At 35.1% G+C, this 20,947-nt stretch overlaps 1 protein-coding gene across 1 annotated transcript in view; it reads right to left on the reverse strand.

Moving 5' to 3' along the window:
- Positions 1-17,143: 17,143 nt before the first annotated feature.
- LOC106143625 (uncharacterized) overlaps positions 17,144-20,947 on the reverse strand; it is a 47,941-nt gene continuing 44,137 nt past the window's right edge. The window contains exons 2-6 of the mRNA XM_060954605.1: positions 19,858-20,076; positions 19,211-19,334; positions 17,914-18,095; positions 17,653-17,751; positions 17,144-17,280 (exon numbers count right to left, since the gene is read on the reverse strand). Of these exons, the coding sequence (XP_060810588.1) occupies positions 17,144-17,280; positions 17,653-17,751; positions 17,914-18,095; positions 19,211-19,334; positions 19,858-20,076 (761 nt within the window). The remainder of the gene's footprint in view (positions 17,281-17,652; positions 17,752-17,913; positions 18,096-19,210; positions 19,335-19,857; positions 20,077-20,947) is intronic.

Raw genomic sequence — 20,947 nt, forward strand, 5'->3', positions numbered from 1 at the left:
AAAGCTATTTTACTTTAATCCATCTTAAGTACTGAAAATAAACTTCCTCAATTCTATAGTTACCATAGTGATGTTCTTAAAGTAAATTGCGGTGAAGTAAGATGTTTCTTTTTTGGCCACTTAGCGCAGACCCGTGATATAATTGACAATGACCAAAAGATTACACGCTGAATGACGCAAATATGTCACTTGGCTATTTACCTTTCTCACAGGCTAGGGTTGGGCTTGGCCTGTTTATAATTTGTCGATAAAACCATAAAGTGAAGTTAATGCAGACAATATTTAAATTTAATTGTACTTAATAGACAAATCGAGACCTTTTGACTATGATGCCATATGGTGTCGGTTCTTCTGCAAGGTTTTAACATGAAGCAACTCCTATATGACCCACAATAAAAGCACTAGTAATGCCATACATTTTAATCAAGTATTGTATGTTAACGACTAAGGGATAGGCTCATAAACTTGGGATTCTTCTTTTAGGCGATGGGCTAGCGACCTGTCACTATTTATTTGCATGTCAGTTCGATCATTAAAGCCTAATAGCTGAACGTGGCCTATCAGTCTTTCAAGACTGCTGGCTTTGTCTACCCCGCAAAACATATAAATGATATATGAATGAATAAATGTTTGACATACAAATACACGACTATGCAAGATTTTTGTAACAAAAAAAAATCATTTTTTTTTAATTACACTTAATTTTTTTTTTTGTTACATAATAAGTAAACGTCCACAATAATCTTATTTAACGATCACAAATACCACTGATCATTTCCCATGTGTCTGTTAAGGATTTTCAATAATATCTCAACAATACTCGTAGGTACTCGCTTATCGAGTGCGTCACTCACAAATCAGATCAATCCACTCGATGACAAAGCCACGAATGTGAGGGTGGCATCAGTGCCATTATAATAGACAAATATCACTACTATATTATACTAGTTTGAGCAAATACAGACCATCATATTATAGAGGAGAGATTTTTAAATTGTTACTTGTGTGACTAGACCTTTATAAATTTAAAAAGTATGTCTTCGTTATAATAGAGCGAGCGATCTTGTAGTCACATTCTAAATTTAAAAGGTACAAGGTACCAATAGTAAGAAGAATAGGGCCACTCTGTCTTGTTCCCATGGATGTCGTAAGGCGAATAAGGGATAGGCTTGTAAACTTGGGATTCTTTAGGCGACGGGCTAGCAACCTATCACTATTTGAATCTCAATTCTATCATTAAGCCTAACAGCTGAACATGGCCTGCCAGTCTTTCAAGACTGCGGGGTTTGTTTACCCCTTAAGGGATATAGACGTGATTAAATGTATGAATGAATGAACTTAAATCAGCCTCTGCATTTTGCGCTGACTTACAGACTAGAACAGCCAACTATTATTACTGGTATACATGAAGAAATCCCTTAGTCACATGTAACGCTATCAACGTTTGTATTATTCTATCAAACAGTCACCCGCACAAAAATACGTTAAAAAAATAAACATCGACATTTCCCATCACTTTATATTACAAACATCGATAATTAAATTACGCAACCAGTAGTACTTTGTACACTTGAAATTCATGTGATATAGTGTCCCCATAAATTAAAAGGCCTTTGATTTCCGATCGCGCGAGAGGCCTTAAGCTCGGTTGATCATTTGAATCCCCGTGTAGCAAAAATGCAGTTGGTATGGTCCAAGTTACGGATGATTTATTTATTTGACGGCCTCTGTGGCGCAGCGGTAGTACGTTTGTCTGTGACACCGGAGGTCTTGGGTTCGAATCCCGGGCAGAGAAAATAACTTTTTCTGATTGGCCTGAGTCTTTTTTATATATATAAGTATTTTTTATAAAGTATAGTATCGTTGAGTTAGTATCTCGTCACACAAGTCTCGAACTTACTTCGAGGCTAACTCGATCTGTATAATTTGTCCCGTATATATTTATATTTATTTATATATACATTAAACTTTATGCACGAAAATGTAGTTACAACAGGTAGACTTAATGCCACAAGGCATTCTCTGCCAGTCGAACCTTTGGACTAAACTGAGATGGATGTACGGGTGATGCGATAACTGAAGATGAAAAAAATAATATAAATATGAATACTAGGTTAGATAATACTTACATATAATAGTTCACATACATAAGTATGACTATAGATATATATAGGTATACTCCATTGCAAGTGATTTGTTTATTTTATAACTATGTACCTACTAATTTCTTGTTACTATGTAAATTTCTATGCAATAAAGATATTACAAACAAAAAAATAAAATAAACGTAGGTACATACCTATATTACATAAGTTGGATGATTGTGTATAGTTAAAAAAAATCTACTGGTCAAAAAGAAGATTATGTATGGACTTGCTCCCTGAAGATCGAATAATATACCTAATTATAATAATATAAATATTTACATACGTTTTAAAGAATCCCAATTTGACTCTGACATCTGAAACATAAGCGATGATGAGCGAGCGATTATCATTAAATATTTTTATTTTTGTACCACAGCCTAAAATCTGCCTTGAAAAAAAGTACTAAAGCTAGCATTATACATTCAATTTGAACTTCCAACTTTACGCATCAAGTCCCAAGGTTGCAATTGCAATAAAATACGATGGCTTACGTAGTCATAATCCTATTTGTTTAGGTGCAATGATAGCATCTCGATAATACCCGACCCGCCATTTTGCGGGTTAAATCCACCGAATGCGAGCGAAACCTGTAGAATTGCATAGTTAATTGTGCTCGTAATCCCTCAAGCATTTTATAGCATATTAATTCAATCAGATTTCGGTTTTGAATTACTCTTTTAAATTGCGGTTGTCTAGTAACAAAATGTCTAGGTAAACCAACTGTAAATTGGAATAATAAAAATCTTGGAAAAGTTTACATACATACGTATATGGTAACGTCTATATATGTAGACAGAGCCAACAGTCTTAAAAAGACTGAATGGCCACGTTCAGCTATTTAGCTTAATGATAGAATTGAGATTCAAATAGTGACAGGTTGCTAAACCATCGCCTAAAATAGAATCCCAAGTTTCTACCTAACCCTATCCCTTAGTCGCCTTTTACGACATCCATATACATCCGCGTCTATATCCCTTGCGGGGTAGCTAGGGCCAACAGTCTTGGAAAGACTTATCAGTCTTTTGGCCCTTTAGGTCAAGTACATAGGTATATAGGTATATTATTTCCTGTGAATGTTTGATATTATAAGACTTTGTTATCAACAGCTGAAAATGCGTTCTCCATTCACTGAAAAGATCATTCGCAGTATTAAAATGCAAAGAAACTTTTCATTGACTTTCGCCGTTAACATTTCTCAGGACATCAATAGCAAATACATCTGTCGAACTATTTAAATCATCATAATGATTTAAAGTACACGTGTCGAACTAAAGGAGGATTAAATTGAGTATCTTCACGGAACTCTGATGACATAATAATAAGGTCGAGAATGAAACATAAATGGGTAACCACTTCATTAAAAAAAATTAAGTTATCGACAATTCGGATCAACCTTTCTTCCGTTAAAGTGCTTTTGACTCTACAATAAACATTGTATCTTTCAATTTTGAAAATAAACCGTATACCGTAATACTTAAGATCAAATTTGCGGTCAAAGACTTAATAACCGGTTAAAACCGGATATTCAAAGAGTGACCACATTAAGGCCGCATTACAAGATAAAGATCTAATTCAGGATGTTAAGCATTCTTCGTGCAAACGCTACTGTATTAATTGTTCCAAAAGACATTTTTAATTTTGTTTCTTAACACTAAGAACATAGAGTTAAAAATTCTATTGACAATTTATTTTCGCGTGCTGTTCGACAAAGTTACGCGTGCAATTTGTTGACCCTTATTACATTACCATAAAGTTCAATATTGTCAATTATTTATTCGTCGATTTTGTAGGATTAGTGATGTCCAATTCTCATGATAATTCCCAGGTTTTGTTTGCATTGGCCGTGTTGCTTGTTATACATGGTGTTGTAAGGATTAACATATTAATGATGAATATTGTATTTATAAATTCAAAATGCCATTTGAAATGTCAAATAAAAGATGTATGTCTTAGGTAAAGATAGTGGCAAAGAAAGTTAGTTATCTTACAAATTATTTACAAATTAGGTTACAGGTATCTTAATTTGATTTATCATAGTTTGCACGACTTGTTAAAAATTTAATAAATTTTCCCAGTAAAGAATAGGACCACTCAATCTCTTTTCCATGGATGTCGTAAAAGGCGACTAGGCTTATAAACTTGGGACTATAAGTTGCCTTTTACGACATCCATAGGAAAGAGATAGAGTGGTCCTATTCTTTTTTCTATTGGTGCCTGTGTTCTTAACTTAAATCTTTTTATTATTTTGTGGCAATTGTCCAGAAAAAAACTAAAACATGCTTTAAATATATGTACTTAACTTGAGTGTAAGATCATTTACGATTTACCACCTAACAGTGCCAATCTAAGAATATCCTTAGTTTTATATTAATAAAGTAAAATTTTCTTCAGCAAATTTATTCCCTGTTCACTAACAAACTATTTGTTCGAAAGGCTTTTCGGCTAGGCTTAACAAGATATTGTGCACCATTTAGCATAATAAGTGTAGCCGGAAATCGGTTGATTTTGAAAAAAAAAAATATTCGAGTGGATTTCACACAATACCGTTAAGTCCGGTCGTGTGACCAACGCCTTTTCGAGTTTTCGAGTTTTTTTTGTATGTTAAAATCAACATACATGTTAATATTGTTAAGTACTAATATCATCCTCATTATATAATCACGTCTATATCCCTTGCAGGGTAGACAGAGCCAACATTAGTCAAAAAACTGAATGGCCACGAAAAATTTGGTCGCAGAATACTTAGGAATAATGTGTAAGGTGAAATATGTCATGTAGTTAGGTTTTTTAGGAAGTCTAGAGGGGTACTAAGATGGTGTTCTTAAAAATAACGCGAAATAAAATTTAACGATATTATAAAAATACATGCATGACAACTTGGCGTTCTAATTTTAGGCGATGGGCTAGCAACCTGTCGCTATATCAATAACTACCATAATCTTACTAATATTATAAATGCAAAAGTTTGTGAGTATGTCAGTATGGATGTTTGTTACTCTTTCACGCAAAAACTACTGAACCAATTACGATGAAATTTGGTATGTAGGTAGCTGAAGACCCAGAATAATATAGGCTGCTTTTATCCCGGAGTTCTCGCAGGATTGTTTTCACGCGTACGAAGTAGCGGGCGGCCTCTGGTTAAGCTTCAGGTATGAAGCGGCTTCCAGACTTTGCGAGACTGTTGGCTCTGTCTACCCCGTTAGGGTGAAGACATAATTATAAGTGTTAAAGTTAGAAAGATTATCCACCAATCAAAATTCGGTCTTACTTGATTGTAACGTTCATAATGACTTAAATACGTACAATGATCTATTTTCTCACAACTCAATATGATCAATAGATGACTATTATTAGTTATACGTGGATGTTGTCATCGCCTCAGCTGCTGGGCAGTGGGTTCGATTCCCACGAAACTTTGTGCCCCACGGGACCTGTCATGACGATTGTAGAAGTATTGCACTATCGTATTAGGGTTGACACTTGAAAGAAATGCGTTGATAGTTATATTTTTAGCAAAATTGCTAAATATTGCTGATGTTATTAGATACAAAATAAGTTAATGAAAAAAATATATATATATAAAAATAGCAGTCATCTGTCACTATCACATTGACGTCTTTATAAAATACCTGAGATTCTATCAATTATCGCTTTATTTATCACATACCTACTATTTAAAATGTTAACGAGTTTAAAATTAGATACTAGATTTAATAATTATTTCAACTTTCTAAGTTTTATCATACCGATTTGTATCCAACAAATTCAAAAGAAACTTTAATTTGAAATCCGTGTACATCTGCATAATTTCCCAAAACAAAGCCAAATTCAAACACAGACATAACAAAAGCTCAAATTTAAGACTCTCAAGTAGTCGAATCATATCGAGTAAGCAAATACTACTACAAAAATATCATCAAATAATCATCGACAAACATCGCTAACGCATAAATCGACAACCCTGTAATCCCGAACAGGAAGTACAGGGGTGTGACTATGACCTCAAGTTACCCATCACCCCAAAGAAATCACCAATTTTTTTACCCCAATCCAACCATTGTAAGCTTGTCTGAAGTAACACACGGCAAGCAAAAACTCGCAATAAATATCATTCGATTGTACTTATAAAGGGTTTGAATTTAATATACCATAGATCGTGAAGATACCTTTGTTGAAATAAGACAAGAGACGCAAATTTGGAACGATCGAACGATTTTCTGCATCGATTTTTTTAATCGATTATGTTTTAAGAATAGAATCTTCGGTTGACAATGCGATCTGTTCTTAATTTTTGCGTTTACTTTTTTTGGAATTTTTTTTTTTTGGCGAAGGAATCACCCCTTTTGTGGAAACGTCGAAACTCGTTTGTAGGATTGTCTTCTTCTTTAGATTTTGTCAATGATATAAAAGATGAGTCTTATTCGGAAATAAAGTTAAAAAAATTATTTCTTGAAATCTTAACAATAAGTATGTAGTAATGGCGGTTGAAATTGCATTGGTACGATTTTTATGTTTTATTTATGAATTTTATAATTTATAATGCATTCTTTTTTTATTTATCATAGTGCTCCCCAATTGTTTTATTAGCTATTGGCTATAAAGGCATTTTTAGCTACAATTTACATGCTTATTTGGTATTATTTTACTGCCCTTTGCCTTAAAATGTATTTAAAACGGTTCAATTACATTTTATTTTACAAATTCGTATAATCACATCGCGCAAAGAACAAATTGCATAATTTTCAAATAAAAGTCAATGATGTATTCGGTTGACATCTTTATTTTCAGTGTTATCATACCTCCCTTTCTAATACAACTGACATGAAAGAGAGGCATATAGATTATGAAGGGTTAGACACACATTTCGCCTAACATTAGGGGAAAGTGGGCGTAACTTACGTCAAATTTAACAAATTACTCGGAACAAATGGTTATTGAGATCTGAATCAATAAATAAACTGAGCTATTACAATGCCATCAGTACTATTTAGTGTAATCGTGCGAATTTTATGGAGGCACAGATTTGTATTTATAGAATAAAAGATAGCTCGTACATTGAAGGGATAGGCTTTCCAACTTGGATTCTTCTTTTGGGTGATGGTTTAGCAACCTGTCACTACTCTACAATTCTATCATCAAGCCAAGCAGCTGAACGTGGCCTATCAGTCTTTTGAAAACTGTTGGCTCTATCTACCCCGCAAGGGATATAGGCATGATCATATGTATGTATGTCATACATTGAGGAAAACATCGAAATACAGAAATCGCAAGTATATAAGCCTATCTCTAAGTCGCCTTTTACGACTTCCATGGGAAAGAGATGGAGTGATCCTATTCTCTTTTCTATTGCCGGGAACCACACGACATCAATCCCGAAGTGATTAAACACATATCCTGTTTCAGTTCCGTAATGAACAGAGTCAAAGGTACAATAGCCGTAGGTCACGTTAAAGTGGTTAGTGATGTTCATCGCCCAAAAGAAGAATCTCAAGTAAACTTTCCCTTGATAGACTTTTACGATTAGCGGTAAGAGAAAGATCAGCATGGAAACATATTAGTAACGTCTGAGTACAGTCAACACCAATTGGAATACCTACTGTTATGTTTGGTCTTGTTAGAAATTGTGATTCTTATAAGTAATCACCTAGCCACCTAGATGAATAAACTTTCATTAATTCATATAGTCACGTCTATGTCCCTTGCGGGGTAGACAGAGCCAACAGTCTTGAAGAGACTGATGGGCCACTTTCAGCTGTTAGGCTTTATGATAGAATTGAGATTCAAATAGTGACAGGCTATCCCATCGCCTAAAAGAGAATCCCAAGTTTGTAAGCCTATCCCTAAGTAGCCTCTTACGACATCCATGGGAAATGAGATGGATTGGTCCTATTCTTTTTTATATTGATGCCTAGAACCACACGGACACACACCTATAAAGACACCACACCTATAAATACACATTCTGGATATCATTAAAAACCAAAATGTATGGAGTGGCAGAGTATACAGTGATGAACATGAAAAGTTTGGACATCTTAAAAATATGGGATAAATACATGATAAATATGTACTAAAGATTGGCAACAATAATAAATAATAAATAAATATATACGGGACAAATTACACAGATTGAGTTAGTCCCGAAGTAAGTTCGAGACTTGTGTTACGAGATACTAACTCAACGATGATAAATTTTATGATAAATAAACATAATATAGATAAACATCCAAGACCCAGGCCAATCAGAAAAAGTTCGTTTCTCATCATGCCCTCGCCGGGATTCGAACCCGGGACTTCTGGTGTCACGGACAAGAGCACTACCGCTGCGCCCCAGAGGCCGTCTTATCGTAGACGCAGGATATCAAAATACTGCTTAATTTCTAATGAATATTTCATATCTGTTTATGTAATTATAACTTCACTTCAACAAATTTTATGACCGTAAAGTCATATAATACAACAGTCCATCTCGACCGTAAATTACTACGTACCCCAAAATTACGGATTCAAAGCGGACAATACTCAAAAGGGCGGGAAAAGAAACCATGTCTAATTAAATTGTTGAGGACAATGTGACAATGTGAACCATAGATATATATTTATGGGCCGTGTTTTAAATCTTATTTTATGGGAAATGCGGTCGGCCAGCTTAACGGCGAGTTAGTTATGTCCGGCGCAATCTGGTTCTATCCGGTTCTTGTGAGTTATTAGGGTGTCCATTTTGCTAGGTCATAGTTGTCGCCCCTTAGTTATTGGATTAGGTGTAACTACAATGTGTTGTCGTTGTGTTGTGACAATTATTCTTTTTATTTGCTATAGGTATATGTTGTGTTGTGTTATTTTTAAAACTTTGAAATAACTGACTGATGAAGTTTAATGTTTGTGAAAGTACACCTTATTGATTAAAGCGCATGTTAAGAAGAAGCGGTGGAACAAGGACGTCTATTTAAATTCACAATGTATCATGTATCATACATTGTGAATTTAAATTGACGTCCGGTGAAAATGCTGCAGTGTAGTTTGTTCCGCCGCTTCTTCTTAACATGCGCTTTAATCAATAAGTGATACCTTGTATCCCATTTTGCAAATATTTTCTATTCTATTTTTGAAACTTGAAATGGTCTGCCAAATAAATAGATAAAACTCCATGTCTACAGATAGCTACAAATTTCGCTACAATGATAAAGTTAATCAAACTTCAAAAAGTTCCCAAATTAACATCCCAACGGTGTATTTCACTTCACCAGGACCAGGTTCAAAAGTGTCTGAATCCCAAATTCGAAAATAAACAAAATGCGGCCATATGTTTTTGGGCAGGCACAATACAAAAATTGAAAAGTCACCGTCCGCCGTTCCCACCGTCAAGACTCGGGAGCGGAGAAAAATAAAACTTGTGCTTCGGCATTAATAAAACCTTAATAAAAAGGACCCTGATCAGTTTGCGATGCGCGGGCGCTGCTCGTCCAGTAGTATGTGAGAAAAAATCAGAAGCTTTTTTTTTATAATAGATTTATTACTAAATATTATTGTAATGATAAAGTTAGAACATCCTGAGATAAAGATAAGTAGTAATTAAGCGGTCGCTAATGTTGGTAATTACTTTAACGTCTCTATTTCCATATGGTAACCATAATCAATCCATCAAACCAATTATCTGCTTTCTTTATTCATAAAGTTACTTACATCGATCTTAACGTACTGCAATTTCTTATTTGAACCAAAAGTTTTTGAATGACAGAATCATCATCTTATCAGAAAACTGATGGGTTTAAGTAAACCAGATAAAATACACAAGTAGTATGGATTATATATAATATTCTAAATAAAGCGTATAAAACGTGATCAAAATAAGAATGTATAAAATTTCAGAATGTTACATCTGACATCCCAACGTATACTACACCAGTTTAATACTAATATTAAAGAAATATCATTCCTCACACTTGGGGTTAAAAAAAACATTAAAAATATAACCCTCATCGGAGATAACACTTCATAACGATGGAACGGGTCAGTGCGGGCGGCTAGAACAAACAGAAATGTACGCACGCCATCTTTTTTTTTTGTTTCATTCAAAAATACTTTGATCCCTTTCGATCTAGAGGTTTTAGTGTGGGTGTGAGCGAGACAGACGGCAGGTAGGTGCCGCCGTGTCTGCTATGCCAGACATAAAGGCACCATGCGTCGGATATTTTGGTTTTGGTTGATTTGTATCTATGGTATTAGATTCTTTGAATAGTTTACTACTCGATTGTATCGAAATGGATTTAAATAATGAGCGAGGAAGCGCTCGAAAGGAATATAGAGTGAACGCTTTTAAAATCTGAAGCGATAATAGTCAGAGTTTAGGTTTGGATTTGAACGAAGATTCAGAAATTGAATAAGGCGAACATTTTACATAGTTACCTATCTATAACATTGGGATAAGCAGAGATTTCATCTCTTTAATTGGCACGAGCGTACTTATTTGTATCATCCATATTCATCAATCTTTTCATGCTAGCTTGTCAGTAAACTTAAATTTTACATAGGTTTAAATAAAATTTATTAAAACAGGAATTCTTTATGGAAATTTCATTACATCACATTATCACTTACGGGTACATCTTCATTAGTTCTTTAAAATTTAAGGTTTTCTTTCACTTTTCTAAAATTACCATTGTGCAATTTAATCCTACTAATATTATAAATGCGAAAGTTTGTGAGTATGTCAGGACGTCAGTATGGATGTTTGTTACTCTTTCACGCAAAAACTACTGAACCGATTACGATGAAATTTGGTATGTAGGTTGCTGAAAACTAGCTTTTTATCCCGAAGTCCCCGCGGGAATGATTCCACGCGGACGAAGTCGCGGGTGGCCTCAAGTACTTACATACATATATGCTGGACTCTATATCAGCAGTGAACATTGTAGCAGTTTTTACGGTGTCGGTCAACAAAGAGGGCGCAGTTGACCCAATGACATGAAACAGATGGTTCTGTGTGACAAATGTTTAAATTAGACCCACTAATCGAATTGTGGACGGGAACATTTGATGACCTTTTTAATTTATTTTGACCTTCATCGTTTTTAACCATATGTCCAACTTTTGAAATATTAAAAGTTAAATTATTAAAATCATTTATTCAAATTTGATTGATAAATAATTTGTTTTATTTGATTATGCATACATACATATAATCACATCTATATCCCTTGCGGCGTAGACAGAGCCAACAGTCTTGAAAATACTGGTAAGCAACGTTCAACTGTTTGGCTAAATGATTGAATTGGGATTCAAATAGTGACAGGTTGCTAGCTCATCGGCTAAAAGAAAAATCCCAAGTTTATAAGCCCTTACTCGCCTTATACGACATCCATGCCGTGCCGGGAACCACACGGCACCTTTATTATTTGACTAGCGACCGCCCTGGCTGCGCACGGGTGCAAAATTCTGAAAAAATTATACATAAAAACCTTCCTCTTGAATCACTCTACCTGTTACAAAAAACTGCATCAAAATCCGTTGTATAATTTTAAAGATTTAAGCATACAGACAAACAGACTAAAATAGCGACTTTGTTTTATACTATGTAGTGATTATGCCCACAAGATAATGCGATTAATGAGCATGTTGCAATGTTCTTTTTTTTTAGGTAAAATACCTATTATTTCACTAACTTTCTCCCGAGACTTCGCTTCCGTACGATTACCAAAAAATTCAACTAGTTTGACCACCTTTAATTAACTATTTTGCAAACAAAATTTCATCAAATTATCGCAACGCTTTTTTTTAAATTGATTCTTACCTAATTTAAAAATTCACATCAATGATGAAATTCTCATTCAGTTACCTATTAAAAGCCTCTCGTATCAAATTTTTCATAGCCACTAAGCATTGAAAAACACGTTTTAATTCACAATCTGAATGGGCTTTCTTTGGAATGGAAATCAAAGCTAAATACCACGAGTGGCGAGCCAAGTGCCTCATACAAAGCTCTTTTGATGTATGGAAAAACGGAATTTGGAACAAACTCCCTTTGGGCACTGTCAAGGGCACTCCAAATCATTCTGTGTTGTGCCCCGTGTCCAGATCAGAGGCCGAAGGAAATCATTTTCAAGATGATTGAAATGAAATCAGTAAGTAAGTAAGTATTTAGACTAATGTATTATGAAAAAGCTACGAATGTGAATGAAGCGAAAGAATGAAGCAGGGATCGTGTCTAGAGGAAGTATTCTCTGGGAAAGAGGCATGATTTTATCGTATCTATTATCATGATAATAAAAACGGAATTGAAATTAGTTTGTAATAATATATAACAAAAGCCGTGTGGTTCCCGGCATCGATACAAAAAAGAATAGGTCCACTCAATCTCATTTCCGTGGATGTCGTAAAAGGCGACTCAAGGATAGATATATAAACTTGGGATTCTTTTTTTAGGCGATGGGCTAGCAACCTATCGCTATTTGAATCTCAATTCTATCATTAAGTCAAATAGCTGAACGTGGCCATTCAGTCTTTTCAAGACTGTTGGCTCTGTCTACCCCGCAAGGGATATAGACGTACATATGTATGTATGTATGCAAAATTAAAAAAATAATAATTAAAAAAGTTATAATGGAACTTTGGTTCCGCAATATTCATAGCATTTTTAACTACAACATACCTAACTTTTTTTTTACCACACAGTAAAAACAACTTGGAAACAATCTTACCACGAACAGGTTCGTCCCCAGTGCCTTGGTCAGTACAACAATAAATAACAGTGGACACTAAAAACACAATGGGTACCGCGGCACCCACGTCCTTATTATAACCTGTCGAACCAGTAACATTGAAATTTAGAACTTGTTCCTACCCTGGCGTATTCGCTCTCTATCTAACGTCAGGAATTAGTGAAAGACAGAAGATTCCTGGACTTGTTTCTTAATCTTCGCCGCGAGCCGTTTGCTTAGGATTCGTCATGGTCCGACGCCTAGCTAAAAGGGGGTAGTAGACATTGATAAATACGATAGATTGCCCTAACATATTGTTTCTTATGAAAATATCTGGACAATGCAGAGATACTGTTATAAAAACATCGCTGATAGAAACTTCTCACGATGGATTGTTTGCCTTGCCAACATCAATCATAAATGATCCGTACAATGTGGTTTTTTATAATAATTCTTCAGGTCAGTCTACCGATCACGTAGGTGTGAGAAATAAACTATTGTTATACGCGAACACTCAACACTTCGATTCTTTGCACTGATATAAGAAAAGCTTTGTTTTACATTGCATACATACATACAGGGATAGGCTTACAAACTTGGGATTCTTTTTTAGGCGATGGGCCAGCAACCTGTCACTAGTTGAATCTCAATTCTATCACTAAGCCAAATAGCTGAGCGTGGCCTATCAGTCTTTTCAAGACTGTTGGCTCTGTCTACCCCGCTAGGGATATAAACGTGATCATATGTATGTGTGTATATGTTAAGGTTTATAAATCTGGATAGAATATTTGACAGTGTTGATTTGATAGATATATATATTTTATAATTTTCTTCTCTTCGTATGCAGATTGTAAAAATCGATCACAGAAACTGCTTAAAAATTAGGAAATCTTCTATTAGGCATTGGGATAGCATCCTGACGTTATCCCAATTCTATCATTAGGCTATAAAGCTAAATGTCTTGTAAATATAAGCTCTGTATATCCCGTCCATTACAACAAAATAACCACAAGCCTAATTTAATCAGTCTCTTTGACTTTGAAATGCCTGATGATAAACGGAGCTGTTCAATTTAAAAACGTCTATAAAACAATCTAAAACATAACAGTGAAACATTTTAACATTTGAAACTTTATTTGTATTCACAAATATTTTATTTACAATCCTAGAAATTTAGATAACAATCTGTTTTACCAGCATCAGGATGTCCCATTCAATGTTAATACTCTTATGGTGAACAACAAATAAGTTTTCTTTTCTAAAAACTACAGTTTCATTCACAGAACATCGGATTTAGCTACTGTTTCTTACTAAAAGAACGTCGTATTTCTATGTTCATTCAGAAAAATTCATTCACGTTTGTCCACATCCTAAGCTGTATCCGACGTTTCTGTAATCCGCACATTGTCGTCTGCTGTTATTTTATTTGTAACTAAAGTACCGCTTCTTGTTAGATTTCTGTTTGATCTTTTGTAAGTCGCATTGGCTGTTTTATTGATTTCACAATATGTTTGTGCGGAATTAAAGTTATATTTTAGCACATTATCAGTCCTGAAGTTTTTAAGCACGCTTAAATTTTGTTAAAATTGATTATTTACTATTGTAAGTAGTTTCACTGGCGATAATTCAAAATCAATTTCATTGGTATAATGTGGCTAATTGAGAAGAGGTTAATATATACCTAGTTAAATTTATAATACAAAGTACTATTTTTTTTTCATAAATTTAACGTATTCATTGCAGAACTATATTCGGTATGAAATATAAAAACAGATTATAAGTAAAAAATAAGATTCATTCTGAAAAACATAATTACAATTTCAACAGCATTGTAACATCAAAGTTTAATTTAACATCTCGAAGCGAGCATCAATGGCTATAAACTCATTCGGAATCAAGTCACAAACGCCATTATCGACAATGAGCATCGCCCAAAGACTCTGTTGTGTGAGTTTCATTTGATATTTCCATTAAATTTCAATTTCCAAACTCATCTTGGCACACAATGGCGACCCAACAATACACTCGGTGGCTGTGTCTACTTCAACTGTTATACTTAGAAATATTTGTAATGAGAGTTAGTGAGGAGAAAGCGCAAATTTCATGCCAGCTTATTCTACCTCAAGTCGCGCTGAATCTTTCGTAGAATTATCATTGTCGATACTTTCATTGATACTTTTTTTTTTCAAAAACGCTCCGCCCTACCCTTTGTGTATTTGTAGGCGGTCGATATAAATTTCCGTATGCCTTTTTTTTTCTTTTCGACAATGAAGTGGCATTGTGTTTGTTTGTATTTTAATATGCCGAACACACGACGGAATCGGGATGGATAAATGATGGTTGGGTTTTGTATCGTTTATTCGGTTCCACGGAGTCTGCCGTGGCCATATTTGACCAGGTTTTTTTTTCTCGTAAATTAATAGCTGCCCCATTCATGAGTGCAGACGTGAAGAATGTTAGAATATATATATGTCATTTATGGCGTGATTTACAAAAGTGTCATTGTGGTCTGAATAGGTCCATTCAGGTTTTAATGGTGACTTGACTCTTGAATAAGTTTGTGTCAAGAGGTGTGTAATATTTTTATTTTAATCACGTTACCTATATCACACATTACACGAAGAGATGTCTTGGTGTCTGGACATTAACATTTAATCATACTTTTATGAACAATATTCAAATCACATATAAATATAATTTTTAGTTCTGGATGAATTATGTTTTAAATTACCTATATAATATTAGTAAGTCTGTTCTGTACGTTATTAAGTACCATGTATTAATAATCTATACTAATATTCAATAATATTTAATAATAAGCTGAAGAGTTTGTTTGTTTCTTTGTTTAAACGCGCTAAACTCAGGAACTACTGGTTCAAATTGAACAATTCTTTTTTGCGTTGAATACACCATTTATCGAGGAAGGCTTTAGGCTTTATAACATCACGCTGCAACTATTATGAGCGAAGAAATAATGGAAAATGTGAAAAAACGGGGAAAATTATACACCCTTAAGGGTTTCAATGGTGCCCAAAATAACTATGCCACGCGGACGGAGTCGCGGGCACAGCTAGTCTTTAATACCTTGTCCTCTGCGTATTGTTCACTACCTGTGACATATTACCATACATCCGGACACACCCTCTATTCATAGATAAACCTCCATGACACCTTACGTGTGAGTAATCATGCAATCTACAATGAGGACTACTGCATTGTGATATTTTTTAATAGAATATATAAGCTATAAGTGCCGTGTGGTTCCCGGCACCGATACAAAAAAGAATAGGACCACTACATCTCTTTCCCATGGATGTCATGAAAGGCGACTAAGGGATAGGCTTAAAAACTTGGGTTTCTTCTTTAAGGCGATGGGCTAGCAACCTGTCACTATTTGAATCTCAATTCTATCATTAAGCCAAATAGCTGAACGTGGCCATTCAGTCTTTTCAAGACTGTTGGCTCTGTCTACCCCGCAAAGGATATAGACGTGACCATATGTTTGTATGTATGTATGTATATAAGCTATAGAATGGTATCTAGTAAGAGCGTCGATGGTCGAATTGGTAAGGTGCCCGGTTGAAATACGTGACGCGCAGAAAGGCACAGGTTCAAACTCCACCTCGGTACATACCAATGACTATTTTCAAAGTTATGCACATTAGTTTGAATACTAACATATGCTCTTACGGTGAGGGAAAACATCGTTAGGAAACCTGCACATTCAGGTAGGGTTAGGTTTACTTGTAAAGGTTGCGGAGGACGGATGGGAGTCGCTTTGTGTAAAAATCTGACTTACCCAAACCATCGACTAAAAGAAAAAACCCGACTTTATAATAAAAGTTTAACGTTTCTGTATAATAAGAGCACGTTAGTATATACAGTACTTGCAAACAAAAAAAAATCTATACTTATATTACAAAGCTGAATTGTTTATTTGAACGCGCTAATTTCAGGAACTACAGGTTCGGCTTGAAAAAATATTTGTGTGTTGAATAAACCATTTATCGAGGAAGGATTTTGGCAATATAACATCACGCTGCAACTATAAGGAGCAAAGAAATAATAGAATGTGAAAAAAACAAGGAAAATTATTCATCCTTGAGGGCTTCAATGATGCTCAAAATAACTACCTATTCCACGGGGACGAAGTCGCGGGCACAGCTAGTTTTGAATAAAAATCATTGAAACTCTTTGTTAACGTAGTCTCCTTTTATTTTTTAAGAAAAATTAACATATACCTTCTGGCACAGAAATTGAATACATTCTTAAGTCTTAAATTATTCGATTTCTATGACTTCAGCCCACAACTAGTGACACTATTTGCTCATTAATAATACCACATGCGTTCTGACCCCTCAGAATCCTTATGTAACCAGCTTCACCGAATTCTGCTCCAGCAGTATTTTTTATGGTCCAGTAAGGGACACCATTCTCTGCAAAAACGAGAACAAAATACTATCTTACATACATATATCCATTGCAGGGTAGACAGAGCCAACAGTTTTGAAATGACTGATAGGCCACGTTCAGCTGTTAGGCTTAATGATAGTCCATAACCGAAAAGAGTAATCCCAAGTTTATAAGCCTATCCCTTAGTCGCCTTTTACGATATACATGGGAAAGAGATGGAGTGGTTCTATTCTTTTTTATATTGGTGCCGGGAACCACACGACATCTAAATTCACTTACGGTCTTCTTAATATCTTTCTAATCTGCTCTGCTTTGGAACCTGTCCCCCCCTTAAAATTTATTATAAAGAAATTTTAACAATAGGTACTGAAATACCGACGTAAAATGAACCTTACCTACACCGTAGCCCACCAATAAGACAGCATGATCTATTTGCTGTCCGCATTGATAGAAAATACCACCTCTGTATTGCCTGAAGTTTTTGGAGTCTACGGCTGGAAAAATGATAAACAGGTATTAATAATAACATGTCTTCGGAGTGTTGGTAGTCGAATCGGTAGATAAGGTTCCCGGTTGAAATCAAAATTCGGTACACTGAATGCTATCCGCGCGAAGCCTGGCCTTATTCCTAATAGATTGAAAGAAAACCCTTGTACCAATACTAATTGGACCCGTTGTTTCCAGAAGTGTCTTGAGTTGGTCTTCTTGGAGATAAGGGAACTGTCTGCACCCAGTCACCCTGGCCACGACCTGGGACCTGTCGAACCTGCATTGTCCTCGCCTGCCCGTGTAAGGATAAGTGCTGTGGAGCATAGCACCACCAGCATTTACCAGATACCTGAAATAGGAAACACATAGAATAGAATAGGAAGACCTAGACGAACGTATCTTGATCAAATTAAGGACGTCCTGGTAAAGGGTCAGATCAAAAGTACCCGAAACCGCTGAGCTTGCATGAAGAGAGTTATGAATGTGGATGAAGCGAAGGAAGTATGCAGGGATCGTGGCAAGTGGAAAGAGGTAGTCTCTGCCTACCCCTCCGGGAAAGAGGCGTGAGTTTATGTATGTATGTATGTATGTATGAAGCGAAGGAAATATGCAGAGATCGTGGCAAATGGAAAGGGTAGTCTCTGCCTACCCCTCCGGGAAAGAGGCGTGATTTTATGTATGTATAGAATAGAATAATAGATTTAATATCATATATTATCATATCATATATCTGGATACGAGGTAACACTTATTGACGTCACATCACTTAAATCTAATTACAACTACTAACGCTTCCAAAGCGCATGTGTAGAAGAAGCGACGGAACAAACTACACTGCAGCATTTATACAAGATGTCAATATACAAACATAGATCTCTCAAATCTAAATCGTGGATGAATGCACATTGTCTGAATTTAAAAACATGAATGAATGTAAAACTAATGATTTCAATACGAATATTTCGTCATAGAATAATGAGATAAGAATCATTCTGAGAATAGGCGACCAACACTGGAAGAGTTACTTCAGCTGATGCATCTTCTCTGACCAATTCCCCAGGATCCTCTTCAGAGTGGTGTATATAAAACTGGGACTAAATCCAGCAGGAATAAGCATTCCAGCATTGCTCATCCAAGCATGCCAGGAGGAAAAACATTGAAAGTAAAGTAAATAAGTATTAATTGATGCATTATGCCGTGTGGTTCCCGGCACCAGTACAAAAAAGAATAGGACCACTCCATATCTTTCCTATGGATGTAGTAAAAGGCGACTAAGGGATAAGCTTACAAACTTCGGATTCTTTTTTAGGCGACGGGCTAGCAACCTGTCACTATTTGAATCTCAATTCTATCGTTAAACCAAATAGCTGAACGAGGCCATTCAGTCTATTTAAGACTGTTGGCTCTGTCTACCCCGTAAGGGATATAGACGTGACCATATGTATATATGTATTAAAGACTCACATCCCAGCATTGCTCATCCAACCATTATTACAGCCCATGCAAGTTTGGTCACAGTCAATGAGTTGCTGAACCGAAAAGTCCAATAGTTTGTTATATTTTATTGCAACTTGTCCTTCTAAGTTACCTGCCACAAATATAGAAAGTTCTTTAAATATATGTCATTAGCACTTCACTACATATTATAAAGTCCCCTTATTCTATGTCTGTATATATAGAGCTAATCTCGGATAGGTAATTATGACGGAATTTGTTCCTGTTTGTAATGTTTGAAAGAAAGTTTTCTGGGGCAGGTTATTAATGCTACCCCAGCAAAGTCGGAGCGGGTCGCTAGTAAAGTTATAATTTTATTAATGATTATAATTAGAATTAATGTTTATGAAAATGTTAATAATATAGGAATTGTACAAGCAAAAAAAAAAGAATAGGACCACTCCATCTCTCTCTCGCAACTATTTTTAGGAAAATACGAATGCTAGTGAAATAAATTTTAAAAATCATCTAAGGATACCTAATTTTAATTCGAGTTCACTTTTTGCTACATCCATAATTGTTATTAATACAAGCAATTGCACTGAAAAAGAAAAAAAGCCCTTAACTTTTACAGATATAAAAATAAGCAATATGAGATTTTAAAAATACAAACTCACCAATCGTTGAAAAGGCATAGCAAGAATTGCACATTCCCTGATTCTTGACTGAAGTAACAGCGTTTCTGGAACGCCAGTCGAAACTCTCTCCGTAAGACGACGAAGTATTGGACAAAAACACAGTTCCTCGTTGACAACGAATTTCGGTTGATTTTGGACCGAGGCAGGAATATCTTTGGGTATATTCTTCTTGGGTTAAGTCAGAAAATTTCGTGATACCTGTTGTAAAGAAAGTTATTACAATAATTCTGACTACTCGCGTATCTATTAAAAATAATACAAATCAGATAACACTATGTAAATTATAAATGGTGATTATTGTTAAGGATCTAATTCGATTACTCCCAATGTACAGAATAGTTCTTTCAGAGAGATTTCTAAAAGTTCGCAAGTAAAAAATGCAATTAATATTATTAACGGCCTCTGTGGCGCAGCGGTAGTACGCTCGTCTGCGATACCGGAGGTCCCGGGTCAGAGTATGATGAGAAACGAACTTCCTCTGATTGGCCTGGGTCTTGGATGTTTATCTATATAAGTATTTATTATAAAATATAGTATCGTTGAGTTAGTATCTCGTAACACAAATCTTGAACTTACTTACATCTGTGTAATTTGTTCCGTATATTGTATATAATAAAGTTAAACTCAAAAGCAAATAAATTGAAGTACGTACCAAACACTGTAAGCGGATGCTCTTGATTTAATCGATTAGACTCTAATAGGTTTTGTTTGAAAATTTTCAATCGTTTTTGTTTCTCGTATTCATTATTATATACTTTCTCAAATTCATTAATGAAACGATTGAATAATAATTCCGCTTCATCCAGATTATATCTCACTTTATCTGTATAATTATTTGAAAACGCAAAAGCGCTTCCAGTAAAAAATAACAGCAAAATTATTGTTGTCATGGTTTTAAAATATCAAAACGGAGTTTTTCGATCAATGATTATATATAGTAAGTTTGTAATGCAAAGATTACTTATCAACTAAATAAAAAATGTAAACAACCCACCAACTAAGTATTTTAAATTTTTGTTTTCACTATCAACATTGATTTATGGATAATAAATGTTGGCTTTCGGTATTT

This window comes from Amyelois transitella, chromosome 2 (genome assembly GCF_032362555.1).
Source record: "Amyelois transitella isolate CPQ chromosome 2, ilAmyTran1.1, whole genome shotgun sequence".
NCBI classification, from domain to species: Eukaryota; Metazoa; Arthropoda; class Insecta; order Lepidoptera; family Pyralidae; genus Amyelois; species Amyelois transitella.